Source organism: Sceloporus undulatus, chromosome 6, assembly GCF_019175285.1.
Source record: "Sceloporus undulatus isolate JIND9_A2432 ecotype Alabama chromosome 6, SceUnd_v1.1, whole genome shotgun sequence".
NCBI classification, from domain to species: Eukaryota; Metazoa; Chordata; class Lepidosauria; order Squamata; family Phrynosomatidae; genus Sceloporus; species Sceloporus undulatus.
The window spans coordinates 109,358,259-109,373,033 of NC_056527.1; the positions used below are offsets into that span (position 1 = coordinate 109,358,259).

Consider the following 14,775-nt stretch of genomic DNA (forward strand, 5'->3'; position numbering starts at 1 on the left):
TAACCCTCCTTTCAATCTTTATTCTCTTTACTGTAGGAGTGCTACACTCCCTTTGTGAATGGCAGCTTCTTTGAACACGGTGGCCGTCCATTTTGTGAGATCCACTACCACAAGCAGCGCGGATCACTCTGTTCAGGCTGCGAGAAGCCCATCACTGGGCGATGCATAACGGCCATGGCGCGCAAGTTCCACCCGGAGCACTTTGTCTGTGCCTTCTGCCTCAAGCAGCTCAACAAGGGCACCTTCAAGGAGCAGAACGACAAGCCCTACTGCCACCCGTGCTTCATCAAGCTCTTTGGGTGACCAGGAGGTGCCTTGGCCCGACCTCCCCATTGCTCTGGCCAAGCCATGCCTACTGCCAGTGTGGGAAAGTGGGGAGGATCTCTGGGTCACTCAGCCTTAGACCGAGCCATATCCACTGCCGTTCCTGGGAGAGGGCTGTGCCTTAGGGGCTTCACCCCACATCACACGAGTCACGCCACCATTGCCAAAAACATACTTGTAGATAAGAGTCACATGCAACTCCCCCTCCCCCAAAATACCCAAAAAGTGAAGGAAGGAGCAGGGAGTCTCTGCTCCACCTAACCTACTCAGGAGCCCATTCCCTGTGAGCAACCAATAGTTAATCCCCACTACATGTCACTTTGAAGCCACAGCCACACACAACGCCAGCACTTCAGACAGGAGGCAGTGCCTTAAGCCACGTTCACGAGACCAGCTGGCAATGTCATCCAGGTGGGAGACAGGGCCAAAGCAAAACCACATCCCCGGCTCATTTTAAGATTGTTTGCAATTCTGCCCAGTAGTGCAAGAGCCCCACTCCCCTAACAAAAATATTCTGAGCCATCAGACAGAATTGGGAAATATGTGTCCTTCTATACCTTGTTGGACTGCATCTCCTGTCATCCAGTACCATTGACTGTGGTGGCTAGGGTTGATGGGAATTACATCCCAATAACATTTGGAAAACCACACTTCTCAACCTTGCAATAAAGCTATTTAGGTGGGAGGTGGGAAATGCCCCTTTGCTTCCAGCTGCTTTAAGATATTTTACTATTCTTGCATGTGTTGGGAAGGGGAGCTTCACTCCAGACCTATCTTAAAGCACTTATGATCTCAGCACTAAAATGGTTCAACTTTAAAAAAAGATAAACAATAGTAACTCTAGCTCACCCCTTTTAATGAGCAAAGATACAAGATGAGTTTATGTGGGAACAGCTTCCAAGAGTTGTGTGAATCAGTGGGACCCGTCTTTCTCCCTTGGTGGGGCCATACGCCTAAGAGGTCATTCAGACATCTTTTTTTTAAATTGTGACTGAATAATCTCACACATTCCAGATTCGTTATTCATTCTGTGAGTTGCTCACACATGCCAGCCCTCGAATAAAGATGGGGCCAACGATGCGAATGCATTCAAAACATGCTCAAGGCATACAGAGTTTTATCCCGGGTCTATTTGCATCAGTTATACATACTACCAATGATACAAATCTTTAAAAAAAACTCAGGAAAAAACTCAACATCAGTCATCCTGGGTTAAGTGGATTTTTTGGCAACCTGTCCCCAAACTTAATCAGGTGCATTCAAAATGCAAATGGACAACGGAGATTCAACCCGGATTCATCCTGGATTATTTTCATCATCTGAATTGGGCCTAAGGAAGTTAATATGATAAAAAGGAGTGGAATTTGCTAATTGTAAGAAGCCCAGAGCTTGGACTAAACTTCTGAGAATTGCCCAGGTTGGGATATTCTGACAGTTCCAGTCCAGAAAAGTAACTTTCCCAAGTTTATGGTAAGGAAAAGGAAGTAGTATCCCCTTCCCTCCCATATTGTGGTTGAAAATGCCCTGAATTGCCAACTATTAAGATAGTTCCTGTTTTGTTTCAAAAAACAGGGGAGAAATAAATTTTGAGAAAATATGCCTACACTTGCAGTCTTGATTTATCAGGGTCTTTTTAAAAAATCTTACTCCAAAGGAGGATTTTCATATGATGCAACAGAGGCCAGGAGTCCAAGGAGCATGTGCTCTTCCTTCTGCCACCAGATTTCTATGCCAACTTTTTATCCTCTCACTGCTGTATAATATATAATAAAAGTCCACATAGTATTAAAAAAAATGTCAGTTTCCGATTGTGTTAACTTGTGTGGAAAGTGTGTCAAAATCTTTATAGATGTGTGCAGAGTACCTAAGCCAGAGTTGAACAAAGTTGATTTAAATCAGCAGGGATTTAAGACTCCCAGTTGTTTAACATCAACAGAAATAAAATTATTCTCCCCCATCACAAATTAGGCTGATGAAATGTAAGAGCTTGGAGTAACCAGTAGGTGTTAGCATGGATGTACTATGGACTTAGCTCAATTTTTGTACTAGTAAAAAAAATCCTAGGCTCAGAATGTGCTCAGGCACGCCTTGTTCTTTAACATCTTGCACCTGATTCTTGTGGATCTTGGGATTCCAGTAGATCAGACAAGAATGACATCTTCCCACCGATTTCAGCAGGCCACCACTAGGCTTGTCATGTCTTTTTATGGGCAGAAGGACTCTAAATCTGGAGTAATTGCATAAGATGATGAAATAAATGAGGCAGAAGTTGCTTTCATATTTACAGTTCCCAGTTCCTTATTCAATTAAGAAACACCACAGCAGCCATACAATGGAACAAGGATTTGAACAGTTGTACAAAATAAACTCCAGAACACTTAGCCATGTATTCATGGTATCAAGAGCTTCCTTCTTGTGCTCTGAAAGCTTAGTTTGAGGCATGACTTTATTTGGGGCATACCAGTTGTACTTCTTGTAGTACTTTTCCCCATGATGGAACAACTTCTACTTCTGTTTTAATGTAATTTCATGAGAAAACTGCCCTCTGTACAGTATCACATCAGACATGCACCATCTATTTGTATGGGTTTAATCCACACTGAGGCTGCAATCTTATATTCACTTACTTGGGTTAAATGTTATGGAATGGAATAGCAGTTACTTCTGTACAGACATGTACAGGATTGCAGGGTAAATTAATTCCATTTAGATCTCACTGAAATCAAGGAGATGTATTACTCATGACTTAAGTCCCATTGATCCATGTGGGACCCCAAAAACTCAACATAAACTATCTATCTCAACATAAACTATCTATAAAGAACAGTTCAGCTTTAACTGTCAACAAGACCATGGTCAGTTATTACTTTTCCTCAAGGGTATTTTGAGAATCACATGGGCAACATTTCAACACATCAATGCTTTCCTGCTGCCCCCTGAAATTCTCTTAGAAGTGAAGGTCTGTTGCCATACATGTCACTTTTTCTAGAACATATATCTCTTTTGCTTCTAAGGGCAGACACTTATGTTAAACATTTTTTGGGTTGTGTGTCTCAAATTTGCTATGTAGAGGTCCCCAGTAAAGGCCCCTGTATAGGAGATAGTGCACCAGAAACCAAACTTGAAATTTTCCTTCTGCAGCCTGTTACAGATTATATTTCATTATCCCTATTTGTGAGTCCCAGATGAGTTGGTGGACGGATAAGAATCTAATACAGGCAGCGAGAAGGTTAAGAGGGCTAAAGCTCAGAATTAACTCGGGCTTGCAAGAGAAAATAAAAATAATTAAAAAGGATTTTGGGTTATGTTTGAAGCAGGAGGAAGAACAAGGCAACAGTAGGTCCAAATACATGATGTATAAGATGGAGAAATGCTAATGGATGTTAGAGAGAAACCAGAACTGCTCAACACCTACTTTGCCTCTGTCTTCTTCCAATCAGTATCTAAGCTGGTGAAAATAGGATGAATGATATGGTGACATTTGTGTTTCTAGTCTGCAGGAACCTCACATTTGCCAGTAATTCTCAGAGATGCAGGCCAAAGCTCTGAGATTACTTCATCAAATTCCTTTATTAGCCTTGGAGGCAGTGGAGGAACTATTTAGCAGAGGCATCCTTTCTCAGGAGCATCAGCATGGCATAGTGGTTTGAGCACTGAATTACAATTCTGGAGACCAGGGCTTGATTCCCAGCTCAGTTATCAAACCCACTGGGTAACCTTGGGCAAGCCACATGCTCTCAGCCTCAGGGGAAGGCAATGATAAACCCCTTCTGAACAAATCTTGCCAGAAAAACCTCATTATAAGGTCCCCATAAGTCAGAAATGACTTGAAGGCACACAACATACACATCTGTTCCCAGACCCCTAAGATCTTGCTGTAAATTTTCAAAACAGTTTTAGCTCTTACATTTTATTTTCTACTCTTGATAGTTTAACATAGTCCTCTTGTTGCTTTCAATATGCTTACATTTTAAAAGCTGCCCTGAGAACTTTTAATTGCAGCACAAATTTCAGGGCCCAGCTGGGGATCTCAAATGAGCTTCGTTGCTTTTCTGTCAGTCTGCATCTCTTGACTTGTAAAATGGAGAGGTAGAGGTATTACTGGGTTGTGAAGAGGGAGAATTTACTTAGAATAAGGTATTTTTAAATAAAAAAGGGAACTCTTGGGCTATGTAACATTTCTGTTTTGTCCACATCCTTCAGCTGCATCATGAGCTCAATAACACTTACATTAGAGAGAGGCTGAGGTTACATCCATGAAGTGCTTTAAAAACCACAGCGCACCTGTAGAAAGGAAATGCACATACCACAACGCCTCTGACTGAAGTGGCAGCCCTTTTTTAAATCAAATGATGGAATAAAATCAGGCTGAAGGACACACCATAGCTTTGAACAACTCCAGCAATTTGTGTTTCTCCTGCATTCTTTTACCATCCTCCCTGTGCCAATGCTGCTACAAAGCTTCCAGCTAGACAGAGGACAAGGAAGAAAAGGTGGCTGGGCAGACATAAAAAGACTTTGGAAAAAGGACTTTTTTGGTCAGAGTCTCTGTTAACTGAGGCATGCCTGCAATGTCATTGTTACATCACACTATTTTAGAGACCAGGGGTTAAAAAGGCTACCTCTACCACTTGTAAGAAGTGTTCGCTGAGCACAAATGAGAGATAGTTCCAAACATGCGGCTGGACACTTGGCCCAGGAGCAGTTGCATCTTGGGCAGCAGATCTCCTGGGTTTTTAGAAAGCTAAATGGTGGAGATTTTGTAATCTCTCAGTGACTAAAAGGGAAACCACAATCCTTCTGCTTCCCTTGTGTTCTTGTAATACGTCTGTGAACAGATTAGAAAAAAAGAAGTGAGAAGTTGAGTTCTCTTCCCGTTTATGGTCTGTCAATGGTTTGGGACATTTTTGCACCTTGGCAAAAATAATAACAGTCCCTGTTCTTGCAGTAAAACAGTAACAATTAACTTGACATTAAATTGTTGCACTTGGATTTATTTTGTTGATTTTTTATTAGTGTCCAGTATCCTATGCTAGAGAGCCAGCATGGTGTAGTGGTTTGAGCATTGGGCTATGACTCTGGAGACCAGGGTTCGAATCTCAGCTAGGCCCTGTAAACCCATTGGGTAACCTTTGGCATGTGACACTCTCTCAGCCTCAGAGGATGGCAAAGGCAACCCCCTTCTGAAGAAACTTGCCAATAAAAATCCCATGCCTTAAGGTTGCCATATGTTAGAAATGTCTTGAGGGCACAAAAATGACTTGAATGCACAATCTTATGCCACTTGCTTAGTTAAGTATATCTAAGTAACATTTATTAGATTATGTGTAGATTATGTAACCTTGATTAGATTATGTGTAGATCTAACCTTTATTAGAGTAGATTATGTGTTTTAATTTTTGTATGCTTTTAATCTGAATTTTATACTATTTTAATTGGGTTATTTTAATGGTTTTTAAAATTGTTTAATTGGTTTAAAATGTTTTAAAGATGTTTTTATCTTGTGAGTTGCCTTGGGTCCCTTTTTGGGGGAGAAAGGCAGCATAATAAACAAGCAAACAAACAAACAAACAAACCTCTCCTTGTCCAGTTTTCCCAAATGTGATTGAAACATCATTCATGTGCGCTCTAATAGTTGACAGAATGGATCACCTTCTCCTTATGCAGGTGATGCCTAGAACAGTTACCTAGAGTTACTCATTTGTAACTATTCATAACCACAATTACTACTTTGTTATGATTGTGACACTATTGTCACCATTGTAACTTCCTCCTAACCCTCCTTTGCCAGGCATCAGCTGAGAGATTGGGTCAGGAGAGATAGTATACTTAACCACAGCTGCATCCACACTGGAGAAGTAACCCAGTTTGGCACCAATTTAACTGCCCTGGCTCAAGGCTATGGAATTCTGGGAGTTGGAGTTTGCTACAACTCCACTCCCAGAATTCCCATAGCCTTGAGCCAGGGCAGTTAAATTGGTGCCAAACTGGGTTATTTCTCCAGTGTGGATGCAGCCTAAGTAACTGATACAGGATTCTAGCCATCATCCCCATCTCCATCACACTCATTATCATCATCCTCATCATCATGATCATCCGGCCTTTTCCCCATTACTGGGACTCAAGGTTAATTAAAGCACATTGTCAGTAAATGCATACAAAAAATGAAATATAGGATAATCAGTAATTTAAAAAAATTAAAACAATGGTAGCTTATACAAGACAAGAAAAAAAGAGCGTAGCATTTTAGTTAAACTCCAAAGAAATGTTAAAACGAAGGTCTTCACCTTCTGACTTTGAAACTTCCTTTCTATTGAATTCCCCCTACTCTGAGAACAGCCACCAATAATAATAATGATGATGTTGATATGATTTTTTTATAACCCACCCAATCACGAAAAATTCAGGCAGGTTACAAGAGAAAGAAAAATACATAGTAATAACAATAGAATAAAAATAACATCGCAATTTACAATAATCATAAACAGCAAGAAGAATGCATAGCAAATTGCAACAATAATAGCATTAAAAACTGCATAACAACTAACATATCAAACCAATACAACTTAAAATTCATCCCCAGAATACATAGCAAATAACAGTAACAAAAAATAACAAAACAAATCATAATAATAAATAGCAAAAACTGACAATGTCTAACTCTCTCCTGGTAGCAGGAATACAATAGAGTGCAAAATGCAAGACGACAATAACAACAAGAGACTGGTCCCTTACACTCCCTCAAGCAATAACTAATAATAACAATAATAAGGCCCTTTCTTTGGAAAAATAAAAAGACTCCAATTTAATGAGCCAGATGAGTTAGTAGTAGTAGCTTGTTTGGATGTGTGTTTGTACGCAGTAATTGTGGTGGTGGTTGGAAGCACTGTTAATGCTGAAGAAGGTACTTTTGCCTTCATGTCTTCCTTTTGGGTTTTCCCAAAACCCATGGGTCATTGTGCAACCAAAATGCGGGGCTAGATAGGCTGTGCTTTTGATCCGATACAGTTCTTCCTATGTTCCTGGAAATGTCAGTTTTTGTGTCAAGAAAGGCCTTAAGGCAAGTTTAATTTTTGCCATATCTAATATCTTTTCCTTCAGTTACTATTCTTAAAATGATTGTGTGATGAAGATGGATGAAAACTAACTGAAAATTGAATTAAAGTATCCTTGGAGAGAATGCATAGACTGAGCTTAAAATGTGTGTCTGAATTGCCCACTAAGTTCACACGAGATGATACTGGGAGATATAGTCAGGGGTCCTTGTCCATTGACAATTGTGAGAAAGAGAATTTCAGAAGATGCATTTTCCTTACTCTCTCATAAACCATGCACTAAAATAAAATTTAAATTAAATTTCTATTTACACAATTGTTCGGGTGCTCTGGGCTCTTTCTTCTTTCGCCTCTGATCTTGCTAAACTTGAACCAAAAGAATTTTTTTTAAAGAAATTCTTTCTATTTACAAAATTGTTAGGGCACTTGTGCTCTATCTTCTTCTGTCTCTAATCTTGCAAACCTTGCACCTAACCTTTTGAGAACCAGCCATTTCATGTTTTCTTCTTATGCAGCATGCAAACGGAGTCATGCAATTCTAATCCATCTCTGTCCTCCTCCTCCTCCTGTTTGCCCGCCCTTCTGCATCTTAAGGGCAGGGCTTTCTTTCCAATCTTGGCATGAGAGAAAGTAAAGCACCACTTCACTGCTTTAAATGCTCAACTTCTGCAAACCCCCCTTAAGGCAGCTCTTTAGTCTGCTGGTCCTTCTCTTTTTTTTCAGCCTTGAGGCATCCATCCTGAATACTGCTTCCCATCTGAATCCCTACCAGGCATGAAACTTCTGCCACTGCTTTTTTACCTGGGCACAGGTGAGTGTCAACTTCAATGGAAACTGTGGGTATGAAGTGGGAGGGAGCACATATTCAAACCTTGTGAGCCTATCTCCTTTAATAAACTCTCTGCTGTTCTAATGGGCATCCTAACAAAGCCAATGTAGAATTTAAAGATTAATTGAAACTTAGGTTTTGTTTCATTAAATAGTCGAAGTTCTTGCTTTCCTTCCCCAGATGTTTTTTTTCCCATTCTGTTAGAGCAGATTTAAAAAAATACTTCCAGATACCTTTTTTGCACCAGCCAGAACAACCTTCATTGTTGGGGCAAAATTGGCCGTGCTTACAATTCCTCACAACTCCACAAACAGACAATGACAATGGTGCAGAGTCAACACAAACCTAATATTAACCCAGTCTTTTCAGGGTAATGTTTTCCCCATTAACTCCAGAATCCAGGATGCCACGTCAAGCTAAGGAAAAAGAAATTGAATTTCAGTGAGCATAATTTGGGTAGGAAACTGGTAGAGTTGTACAAAGAGATATAGCTATGGGGGTGGGAGAAAACGTGATGATTTCTGAACCAAGAATTCTGCTCTTCTGTGAAAGTTTTCTTTAGTCTATTTTACTTAGCTGCCTCTCCCCAAGGCTCGATATGGGATGCAACATTGAAATACAATACTGTATATAACTAACGGTTAAACACATAAGATAAAACACATAAACATAAAATTAAAATGACCATTATGCATTAAAATTGCCTAGATTAAAATATATTAATTTAAAAATTAATAGTTTAAAATCAATAAAAGAGGATTAGCCAGATTAATGGAAGATATAAGCCTACAATAAGATATGTGAAGAGAACACCAACCAATCACAAAGTGAGCTCTTGTATTCTTATGAGATGTTTCTTAGTACAGTACTATCAAATTTAATTTTTTGCCAGTGAAAAGTCGAAGGCTCTTAGGCCAGCATCCATAGTTGTTTGTGGTTTTTTCAGACTATTTGGCCATGTTCTAGAAGAGTTTATTCCTGACATTTTGAAAGCATCTGTGGCTGGCATCTTCAGAGAAATGAAGATGCCAGCCACAAATGCAGGAACAGACTCTTCTAGAACATGGCCAAATAGTCCGAAAAACCCACAAAAAACTGTAAGTATCATTAAACTATCAAAATATCAAAGTAACTATAAGTATCATTAAGTGTGTAAGTTCTGTGAGAAAATGGGAATTCACACACACCTCAAGCCACCTTGGCCTTTTTTTCTTTTTACTTAAACAGTCAATACTTTGGACTCTAGTCTTTAGGGAACAGAACAGTGTCTACATTTGAGCCTGGGCTCAAACTGAACTCTTGAGTAGTGACAATAATAATTCTGAGTAAATTAACGTGGAGTCATTTTGTGTGAATATGTGTGAATACACACACTGATGTATCAGACGCATGTGAGAATCAGGGTCTGTTTATTTCCAACAGTGTTGGTGTCCCAGGGCTGTGGATTCAGTGTGGATGTGGACATGCCAACCATCTTCCAGGTGCCAACTAAGAGCTTTGGGGCCACTGTGGCTCAGACCACAAATATGTAAGATGAAGTTGATTTGGGACCAGGGTTGTGGGGATGGGAGAAAATAAGGGACAAAAATGGCAAGACACTGAAATAAAGATACAGTAGAGTCTCGATTATCCAACCTTGGATTATCCAACATTCCGGATTATCCAATGTCGCTGCTCAGTGATTTCTTTACATTTTCAGAGGACTGAACTGTTTATACAGTACATATTGTACATCACAATGTTGATCAGTGATTTCTTTACATTTTTAGAGGACTGTTTATACATTACAATGTTATTCCTATAATGTTACTGCAACGTTACTTTTACTGTTACAGCAATAAAACTTCAATACGTTTGCAATCCATAGTGATTTCAAGGCTTTTCTTGGACCCTCCAGATTATCCAACATTTCAGCTATCCAACTATCAGCCCGCCCGTTTATGTCGGATAATCGAGACTCTACTGCAGGGGTAGGCAACCTGCGGCCCGCGGGCCGGATGCGGCCCGGCAAGGCCTTGGGACCAGCCCCAGCCTGGTCCTGCTGCCGATTGCCACCGGGGCCTTTGGGGGGCAATTGTCTATAGAAGCCTCAGAAACATGCATTTATATTAACATTTTTTAAAAAATCAGCAAATTTTTTCGCATGCCCTCCATTTTTTTTAAAAAAAGTGTCTTCCATTTGAAAATTTTATCCTACATTTGTCCTGGTTTATTTATATATTTAATTTTAAAAAAACTTATTTAATTATTTATTTTTTGGCTTTGGCCCTCCAGTTGTCTGAGGGACAGCAACCCGGCCCCTGGCTCAAAAAAGGTTGCCTACCCCTGCTCTACTGTATATAGCAAATCCCTTGATTGCTCTATGAGTATGCCTTCTTGCACCTTGAGACTGGTTTCTGTCATTATTTTTCCTTCTTGTCTCTGTTATCATGTTCTTTACCAGCTTCAGAGTCCTAAGTCATACACTTCAGCATTTCACAGACATGTGTGACCAAGCAACATCAGTCAGTGATTAAGATGGCAAAGTTATAAATGAGGAAGAACTCACAGGCTAGGAGAGGTTGTAGCAGTTTGCTTTTACCTGAGTCCACTGGGAAGGGCAAGATTCTGGCTGCTTTTTCCTCTGCCAATGCTCAGTTGAGCACAAATTTCTTTTTGCACTTTTCACTGAGTTTTTAGCAACTGAAATAAATTGGTGTTGTAGAGGAAAATGGGAGAAGGATAGAGAAACTGTGACATTGTAAAAACAGTTGAAGAAGGCAGAGATTTAATTGGGACTGTCTCTGCCAGTTGGGAAAGTTGGAAGGTGCATATTATTATTATTATTACTACTACGGGCTGCCATAATTGTCCACTTTTAGGACTACTACTATTATTATGATCCCACCTTGCTCCTGCTATAGGGACTCAAGGTGGCTATGGGAAGGCCATACTAAAGGTCTTCTGCAATCCTAATAACTCTGTTAGTTCTGTCATGCCATTGTGTATGTGCGGAAAATGTATGTGATGTCACATGTCTTCTTTGCCAAAGCACATATTTTTTGAAAAACCTTTGGCTGAATTATTTGGGTTTTGTCTTCAGCTGTAATGAAGCTGAAACAGCAGTTAGAATCTTAGGCACGTTACAGACCGCCCAAAAGCAGGTGGTCTGGCACCGGCTCCATTAGCTATGCCGAGAAGGACCCAGCGGCCAGACCGCGAGGCTTCCCAGCGCAGCTAAAAAGGAGCACCGAAATGGCGCTCCTTTTTGGCTCCTGGAAGTGGCGCCGCAAGGTGCGCACTCGTGGCGTCACTTCCGCCACGTCTGGATGCTGCGCGTCCAAGACGTAAATATGGCAGCGCCCATGTGGACGGGCGCTGCCATTTAGTATGCACTCTGCGCATCCTAGGGAGAGGGGTGGTTAGGAAGGTGAGAACCTTCCTAACCCTAGCACGCCCCTTCCTAACCCTAGGACGTGCGGAGCACATACTAAATGGCGGTGTGTAACCCGCCACAGAATCATAGAATAGTAGAGTTGGAAGAGACCGCAAGGGCCAACCAGTCCAACCCCCTGCCATGCAGGAAATCTAAATCAAAGCATCCCCGACAGATGGCCATCCAGCCTCTGTTTAAAGACCTCCAAGGAAGGAGACTCCACTAAACTCAGAGGGAGTGTGTTCCACTGTCAAACAGACCTTACTGTCAGGAAGTTCTTCCTAATGTTGAGGTGGAATCTCTGTTCCTGTAGCTTACATACATTGTTCCAGGTCCTGTTCTCTGGAGCAGCAGAAAACAAGCTTGCTCTCTCCTCAATATGACATCCCTTCAAATATTTAAACAGGGCTATCAGATCGCCTTTTAACCTTCTCTTTTCCAGGCTAAACATCCCCAGCTCCCTAAGTCGTTCCTCGTAGGGCATGACTTCCAGACCATTCACCATTTTAGTCGCTCTCCTTTGGACATGCTCCAGTTTCTCCACATCCTTTTTAAATTGTGGTGCCCAGAACTGGACACAATATTCCAGGTGGGGCCTGACCAAAGCAGAATACAGTGGCACTATTACTTCCCTTGATCTAGACACTCTACTTTTATTGATGCAACCTAAAATTGCATTGGCCTTTTTAGCTGCCGCATCGCACTGTTGACTCATGTTCAACTTGTGGTCTACTTGGACTCCCAGATCCCTTTCACATGTAGTTTCATTCAGCCAGGTGTTCCCCATCCTATATCTGTGCATTTCATTTTTCCGCCCTAAGTGCAGTACCTTACATTTCTCCGTGTTAATTTTCATTTTGTTAGCTGTGGTCCAACTTTCTAGTCTATTCAGGTCATCTTGAATTTTGATCCTGTCCTCTGAGGTACTGGTTACTCCCCCTAGTTTGGTGTCATCTGCAAATTTGATAAGTATGCCCCCAATTTTGTCCTCCAAGTCATTGATAAAGATGTTGAATAGCACTGGGCCCAGGACAGAGCCCTGTGGGACCCCACTGGTCACTTCTCTCCAGGATGAAAAGGAGCCATTGTTGAACACTCTTTGGCTTCGGCCAGTTAACTGTTGCATTAGGTCCCATGAAACCTTTGTTTGAGCCAAAGTGACATAATGATTTAAGTGTTGGAGTACGATTCTGGAGACCAAGGTTCGATTCCCTACTTGGCCATGAAACCCACTGGGTGACTTTGGGCAAGCCACACTCTCTCAGCCTCAGGGGAAGGCAATGGCAAATCTTTTCTGAACAAATCTTGCCAGGAAAACCCCATGACAGGGTCACCATAAGCTGGAAATGACTTGAAGGCATATAACACACAACACACAAATCTTTGGGAAGTCAAAGGCTTTCACGGCTGGCATCCATAGGTTTCTGTGAGTTTTTCGGACTGTGTGGCTGCGTTCTGGAAAAGCTGCAGGTGCAATGTCAGGAATAAATGTTTCCAGAATGCGGCTACACAGCCCAAAAAACCCACAGATAATGACACAAATCTTTGTTTCCTTGGCCTCTCCCTTCCCTTTGTTGTCTGTGAACTACTTTTAGTTTCTTTCTTTCTTTCTTTCTTTCTTAACATATGTTGGAAAATGCTGTGGTATTGCGGTATAAAAATATGATTAATCTTTCTATTCACATATGTCTTCAGGGTGCTTGTTGGGGCCCCGCTTCAGATTGGGGAAATGAATGAAGTGGGCAAACTTTATCGGTGCACCTTTCGTACAAGAGCCTGTGAAGAAATTAACATTCAAAGTAAGTGTTAATAGTAGAGCTGTGGTACTCAGGTTCCCACACATACATACTAGGCTTATTGGATGGGAATGTGGTTTCACAAATGTGATATTGAAAAGGAAGCCTGACAGTTCAGATGTTTCCCTTCACTTATGTGAGAAAATGTGAGATATTGTAAGAACTGAGAAACATTAGGTAAAGGTTGAGGCCATACCTCAAATTATGGGAGAACAATTTTGTGGGCTGAGGTTAAGGACTGAGGCTAAGAGCAAGGCCTTTGGGGTCCTTTGGACATATCTGAAACTTTGTTGTTGTTGTTGTTGTTGTTGTGTGCCTTCAAGTCGTTTCCAATGTACGGAGACCCTCAGGCAACCCTATCATGGGGTTTTGATTTTTTAGACAAGATTTGTTCAGAGAGTATTTGCCATTGCCTTCCTCTGAGGCTGAGAGAGTGGGACTTGCCCAAGGTTACCCAGTAAGGTTCCATGGCTGAGTGAGGATTCGAACTCTGCTCTCTCAGAGTCCTAGTCCAACACTAAGACCATAAACCTATCTAAGGAGTTGATCACACTGGGGCTAGTTTCGGCATTAAAGAGACATTAAAGCGCATTTAAAGCATCCCACAAATAAAGCGAAAACGGTGAGTAATTGCACGAATGATTATCAAACACAATTGCACAAATAAAGTATATCGGAAATGCATTGTTGCTGAAATCCTGAAAGTAAAAAGATGAGCATTAATGCTTCTTTGTGACCACTTTAATGGCGGGTTTTGTGTGACGTCATGTGAAATTGTTTCATGTGATTACACAATTTTTCTGGGATGTTCATGCGATAAACTCCTAATCTCCTTTGTGTGATAAACTCCCAAGGTCTAAAGATTGTCAACAACAAATTTTGGGGGGAGCCAGAATTCCTGGGCTTTTTGTAGATTGTGATCTCTTTGGGATTAGGTTTTGTTTTTATCTGTGTAGTCTTAAATTGTAATGCATAATCCACCTTTTTCTTTTTTCTTTCAATTTCAGGACCAGTAGATGCTGTCAATATTTCACTCGGTTTGTCATTGGCTGTCCATGATTCTCAGGTCTTGGTAAGTATATAAAGGTTCATGTTCCTTCCTCTCTCAATGTGATATGTGTTAAGGAAAATGCAACATGGGATATACAGTGACAGAAATAAAACATGTACAGTGGTACCCCGGGTTACGAAATTAATTCGTTCCGCCGCAGCGTTCGTAACCCGAAAGATTTCGCAACCCGAAAAAGCCATAGCCGCTAGCGCTAGAAAGCCGCGACTTCGTGCGAAAAAGCGCCGAAAAGCACCAAAAAATTTTTCGTAACCCGAAAAAACCTTCGTATCCCGGAACAGTTTTTT

The 14,775-nt window shown here is 41.1% G+C and overlaps 2 protein-coding genes across 2 annotated transcripts in view; both read left to right on the plus strand.

The window, feature by feature from the left end:
• Nucleotides 1-2,119, plus strand: part of TGFB1I1 (transforming growth factor beta 1 induced transcript 1) — a 29,645-nt gene extending 27,526 nt beyond the window's left edge. Inside the window, exon 11 of the mRNA XM_042477004.1 lies at nt 37-2,119. Within this exon, the coding sequence (XP_042332938.1) occupies nt 37-303 (267 nt within the window). The 3' untranslated portion in view covers nt 304-2,119. The remainder of the gene's footprint in view (nt 1-36) is intronic.
• Nucleotides 2,120-8,016: 5,897 nt separating this feature from the next.
• Nucleotides 8,017-14,775, plus strand: part of LOC121933591 (integrin alpha-M-like) — a 31,319-nt gene continuing 24,560 nt past the window's right edge. Inside the window, exons 1-4 of the mRNA XM_042473557.1 lie at nt 8,017-8,190; nt 9,631-9,736; nt 13,319-13,422; nt 14,427-14,491. Coding sequence (XP_042329491.1) covers nt 8,154-8,190; nt 9,631-9,736; nt 13,319-13,422; nt 14,427-14,491 — 312 coding nt within the window. The 5' untranslated portion in view covers nt 8,017-8,153. The remainder of the gene's footprint in view (nt 8,191-9,630; nt 9,737-13,318; nt 13,423-14,426; nt 14,492-14,775) is intronic.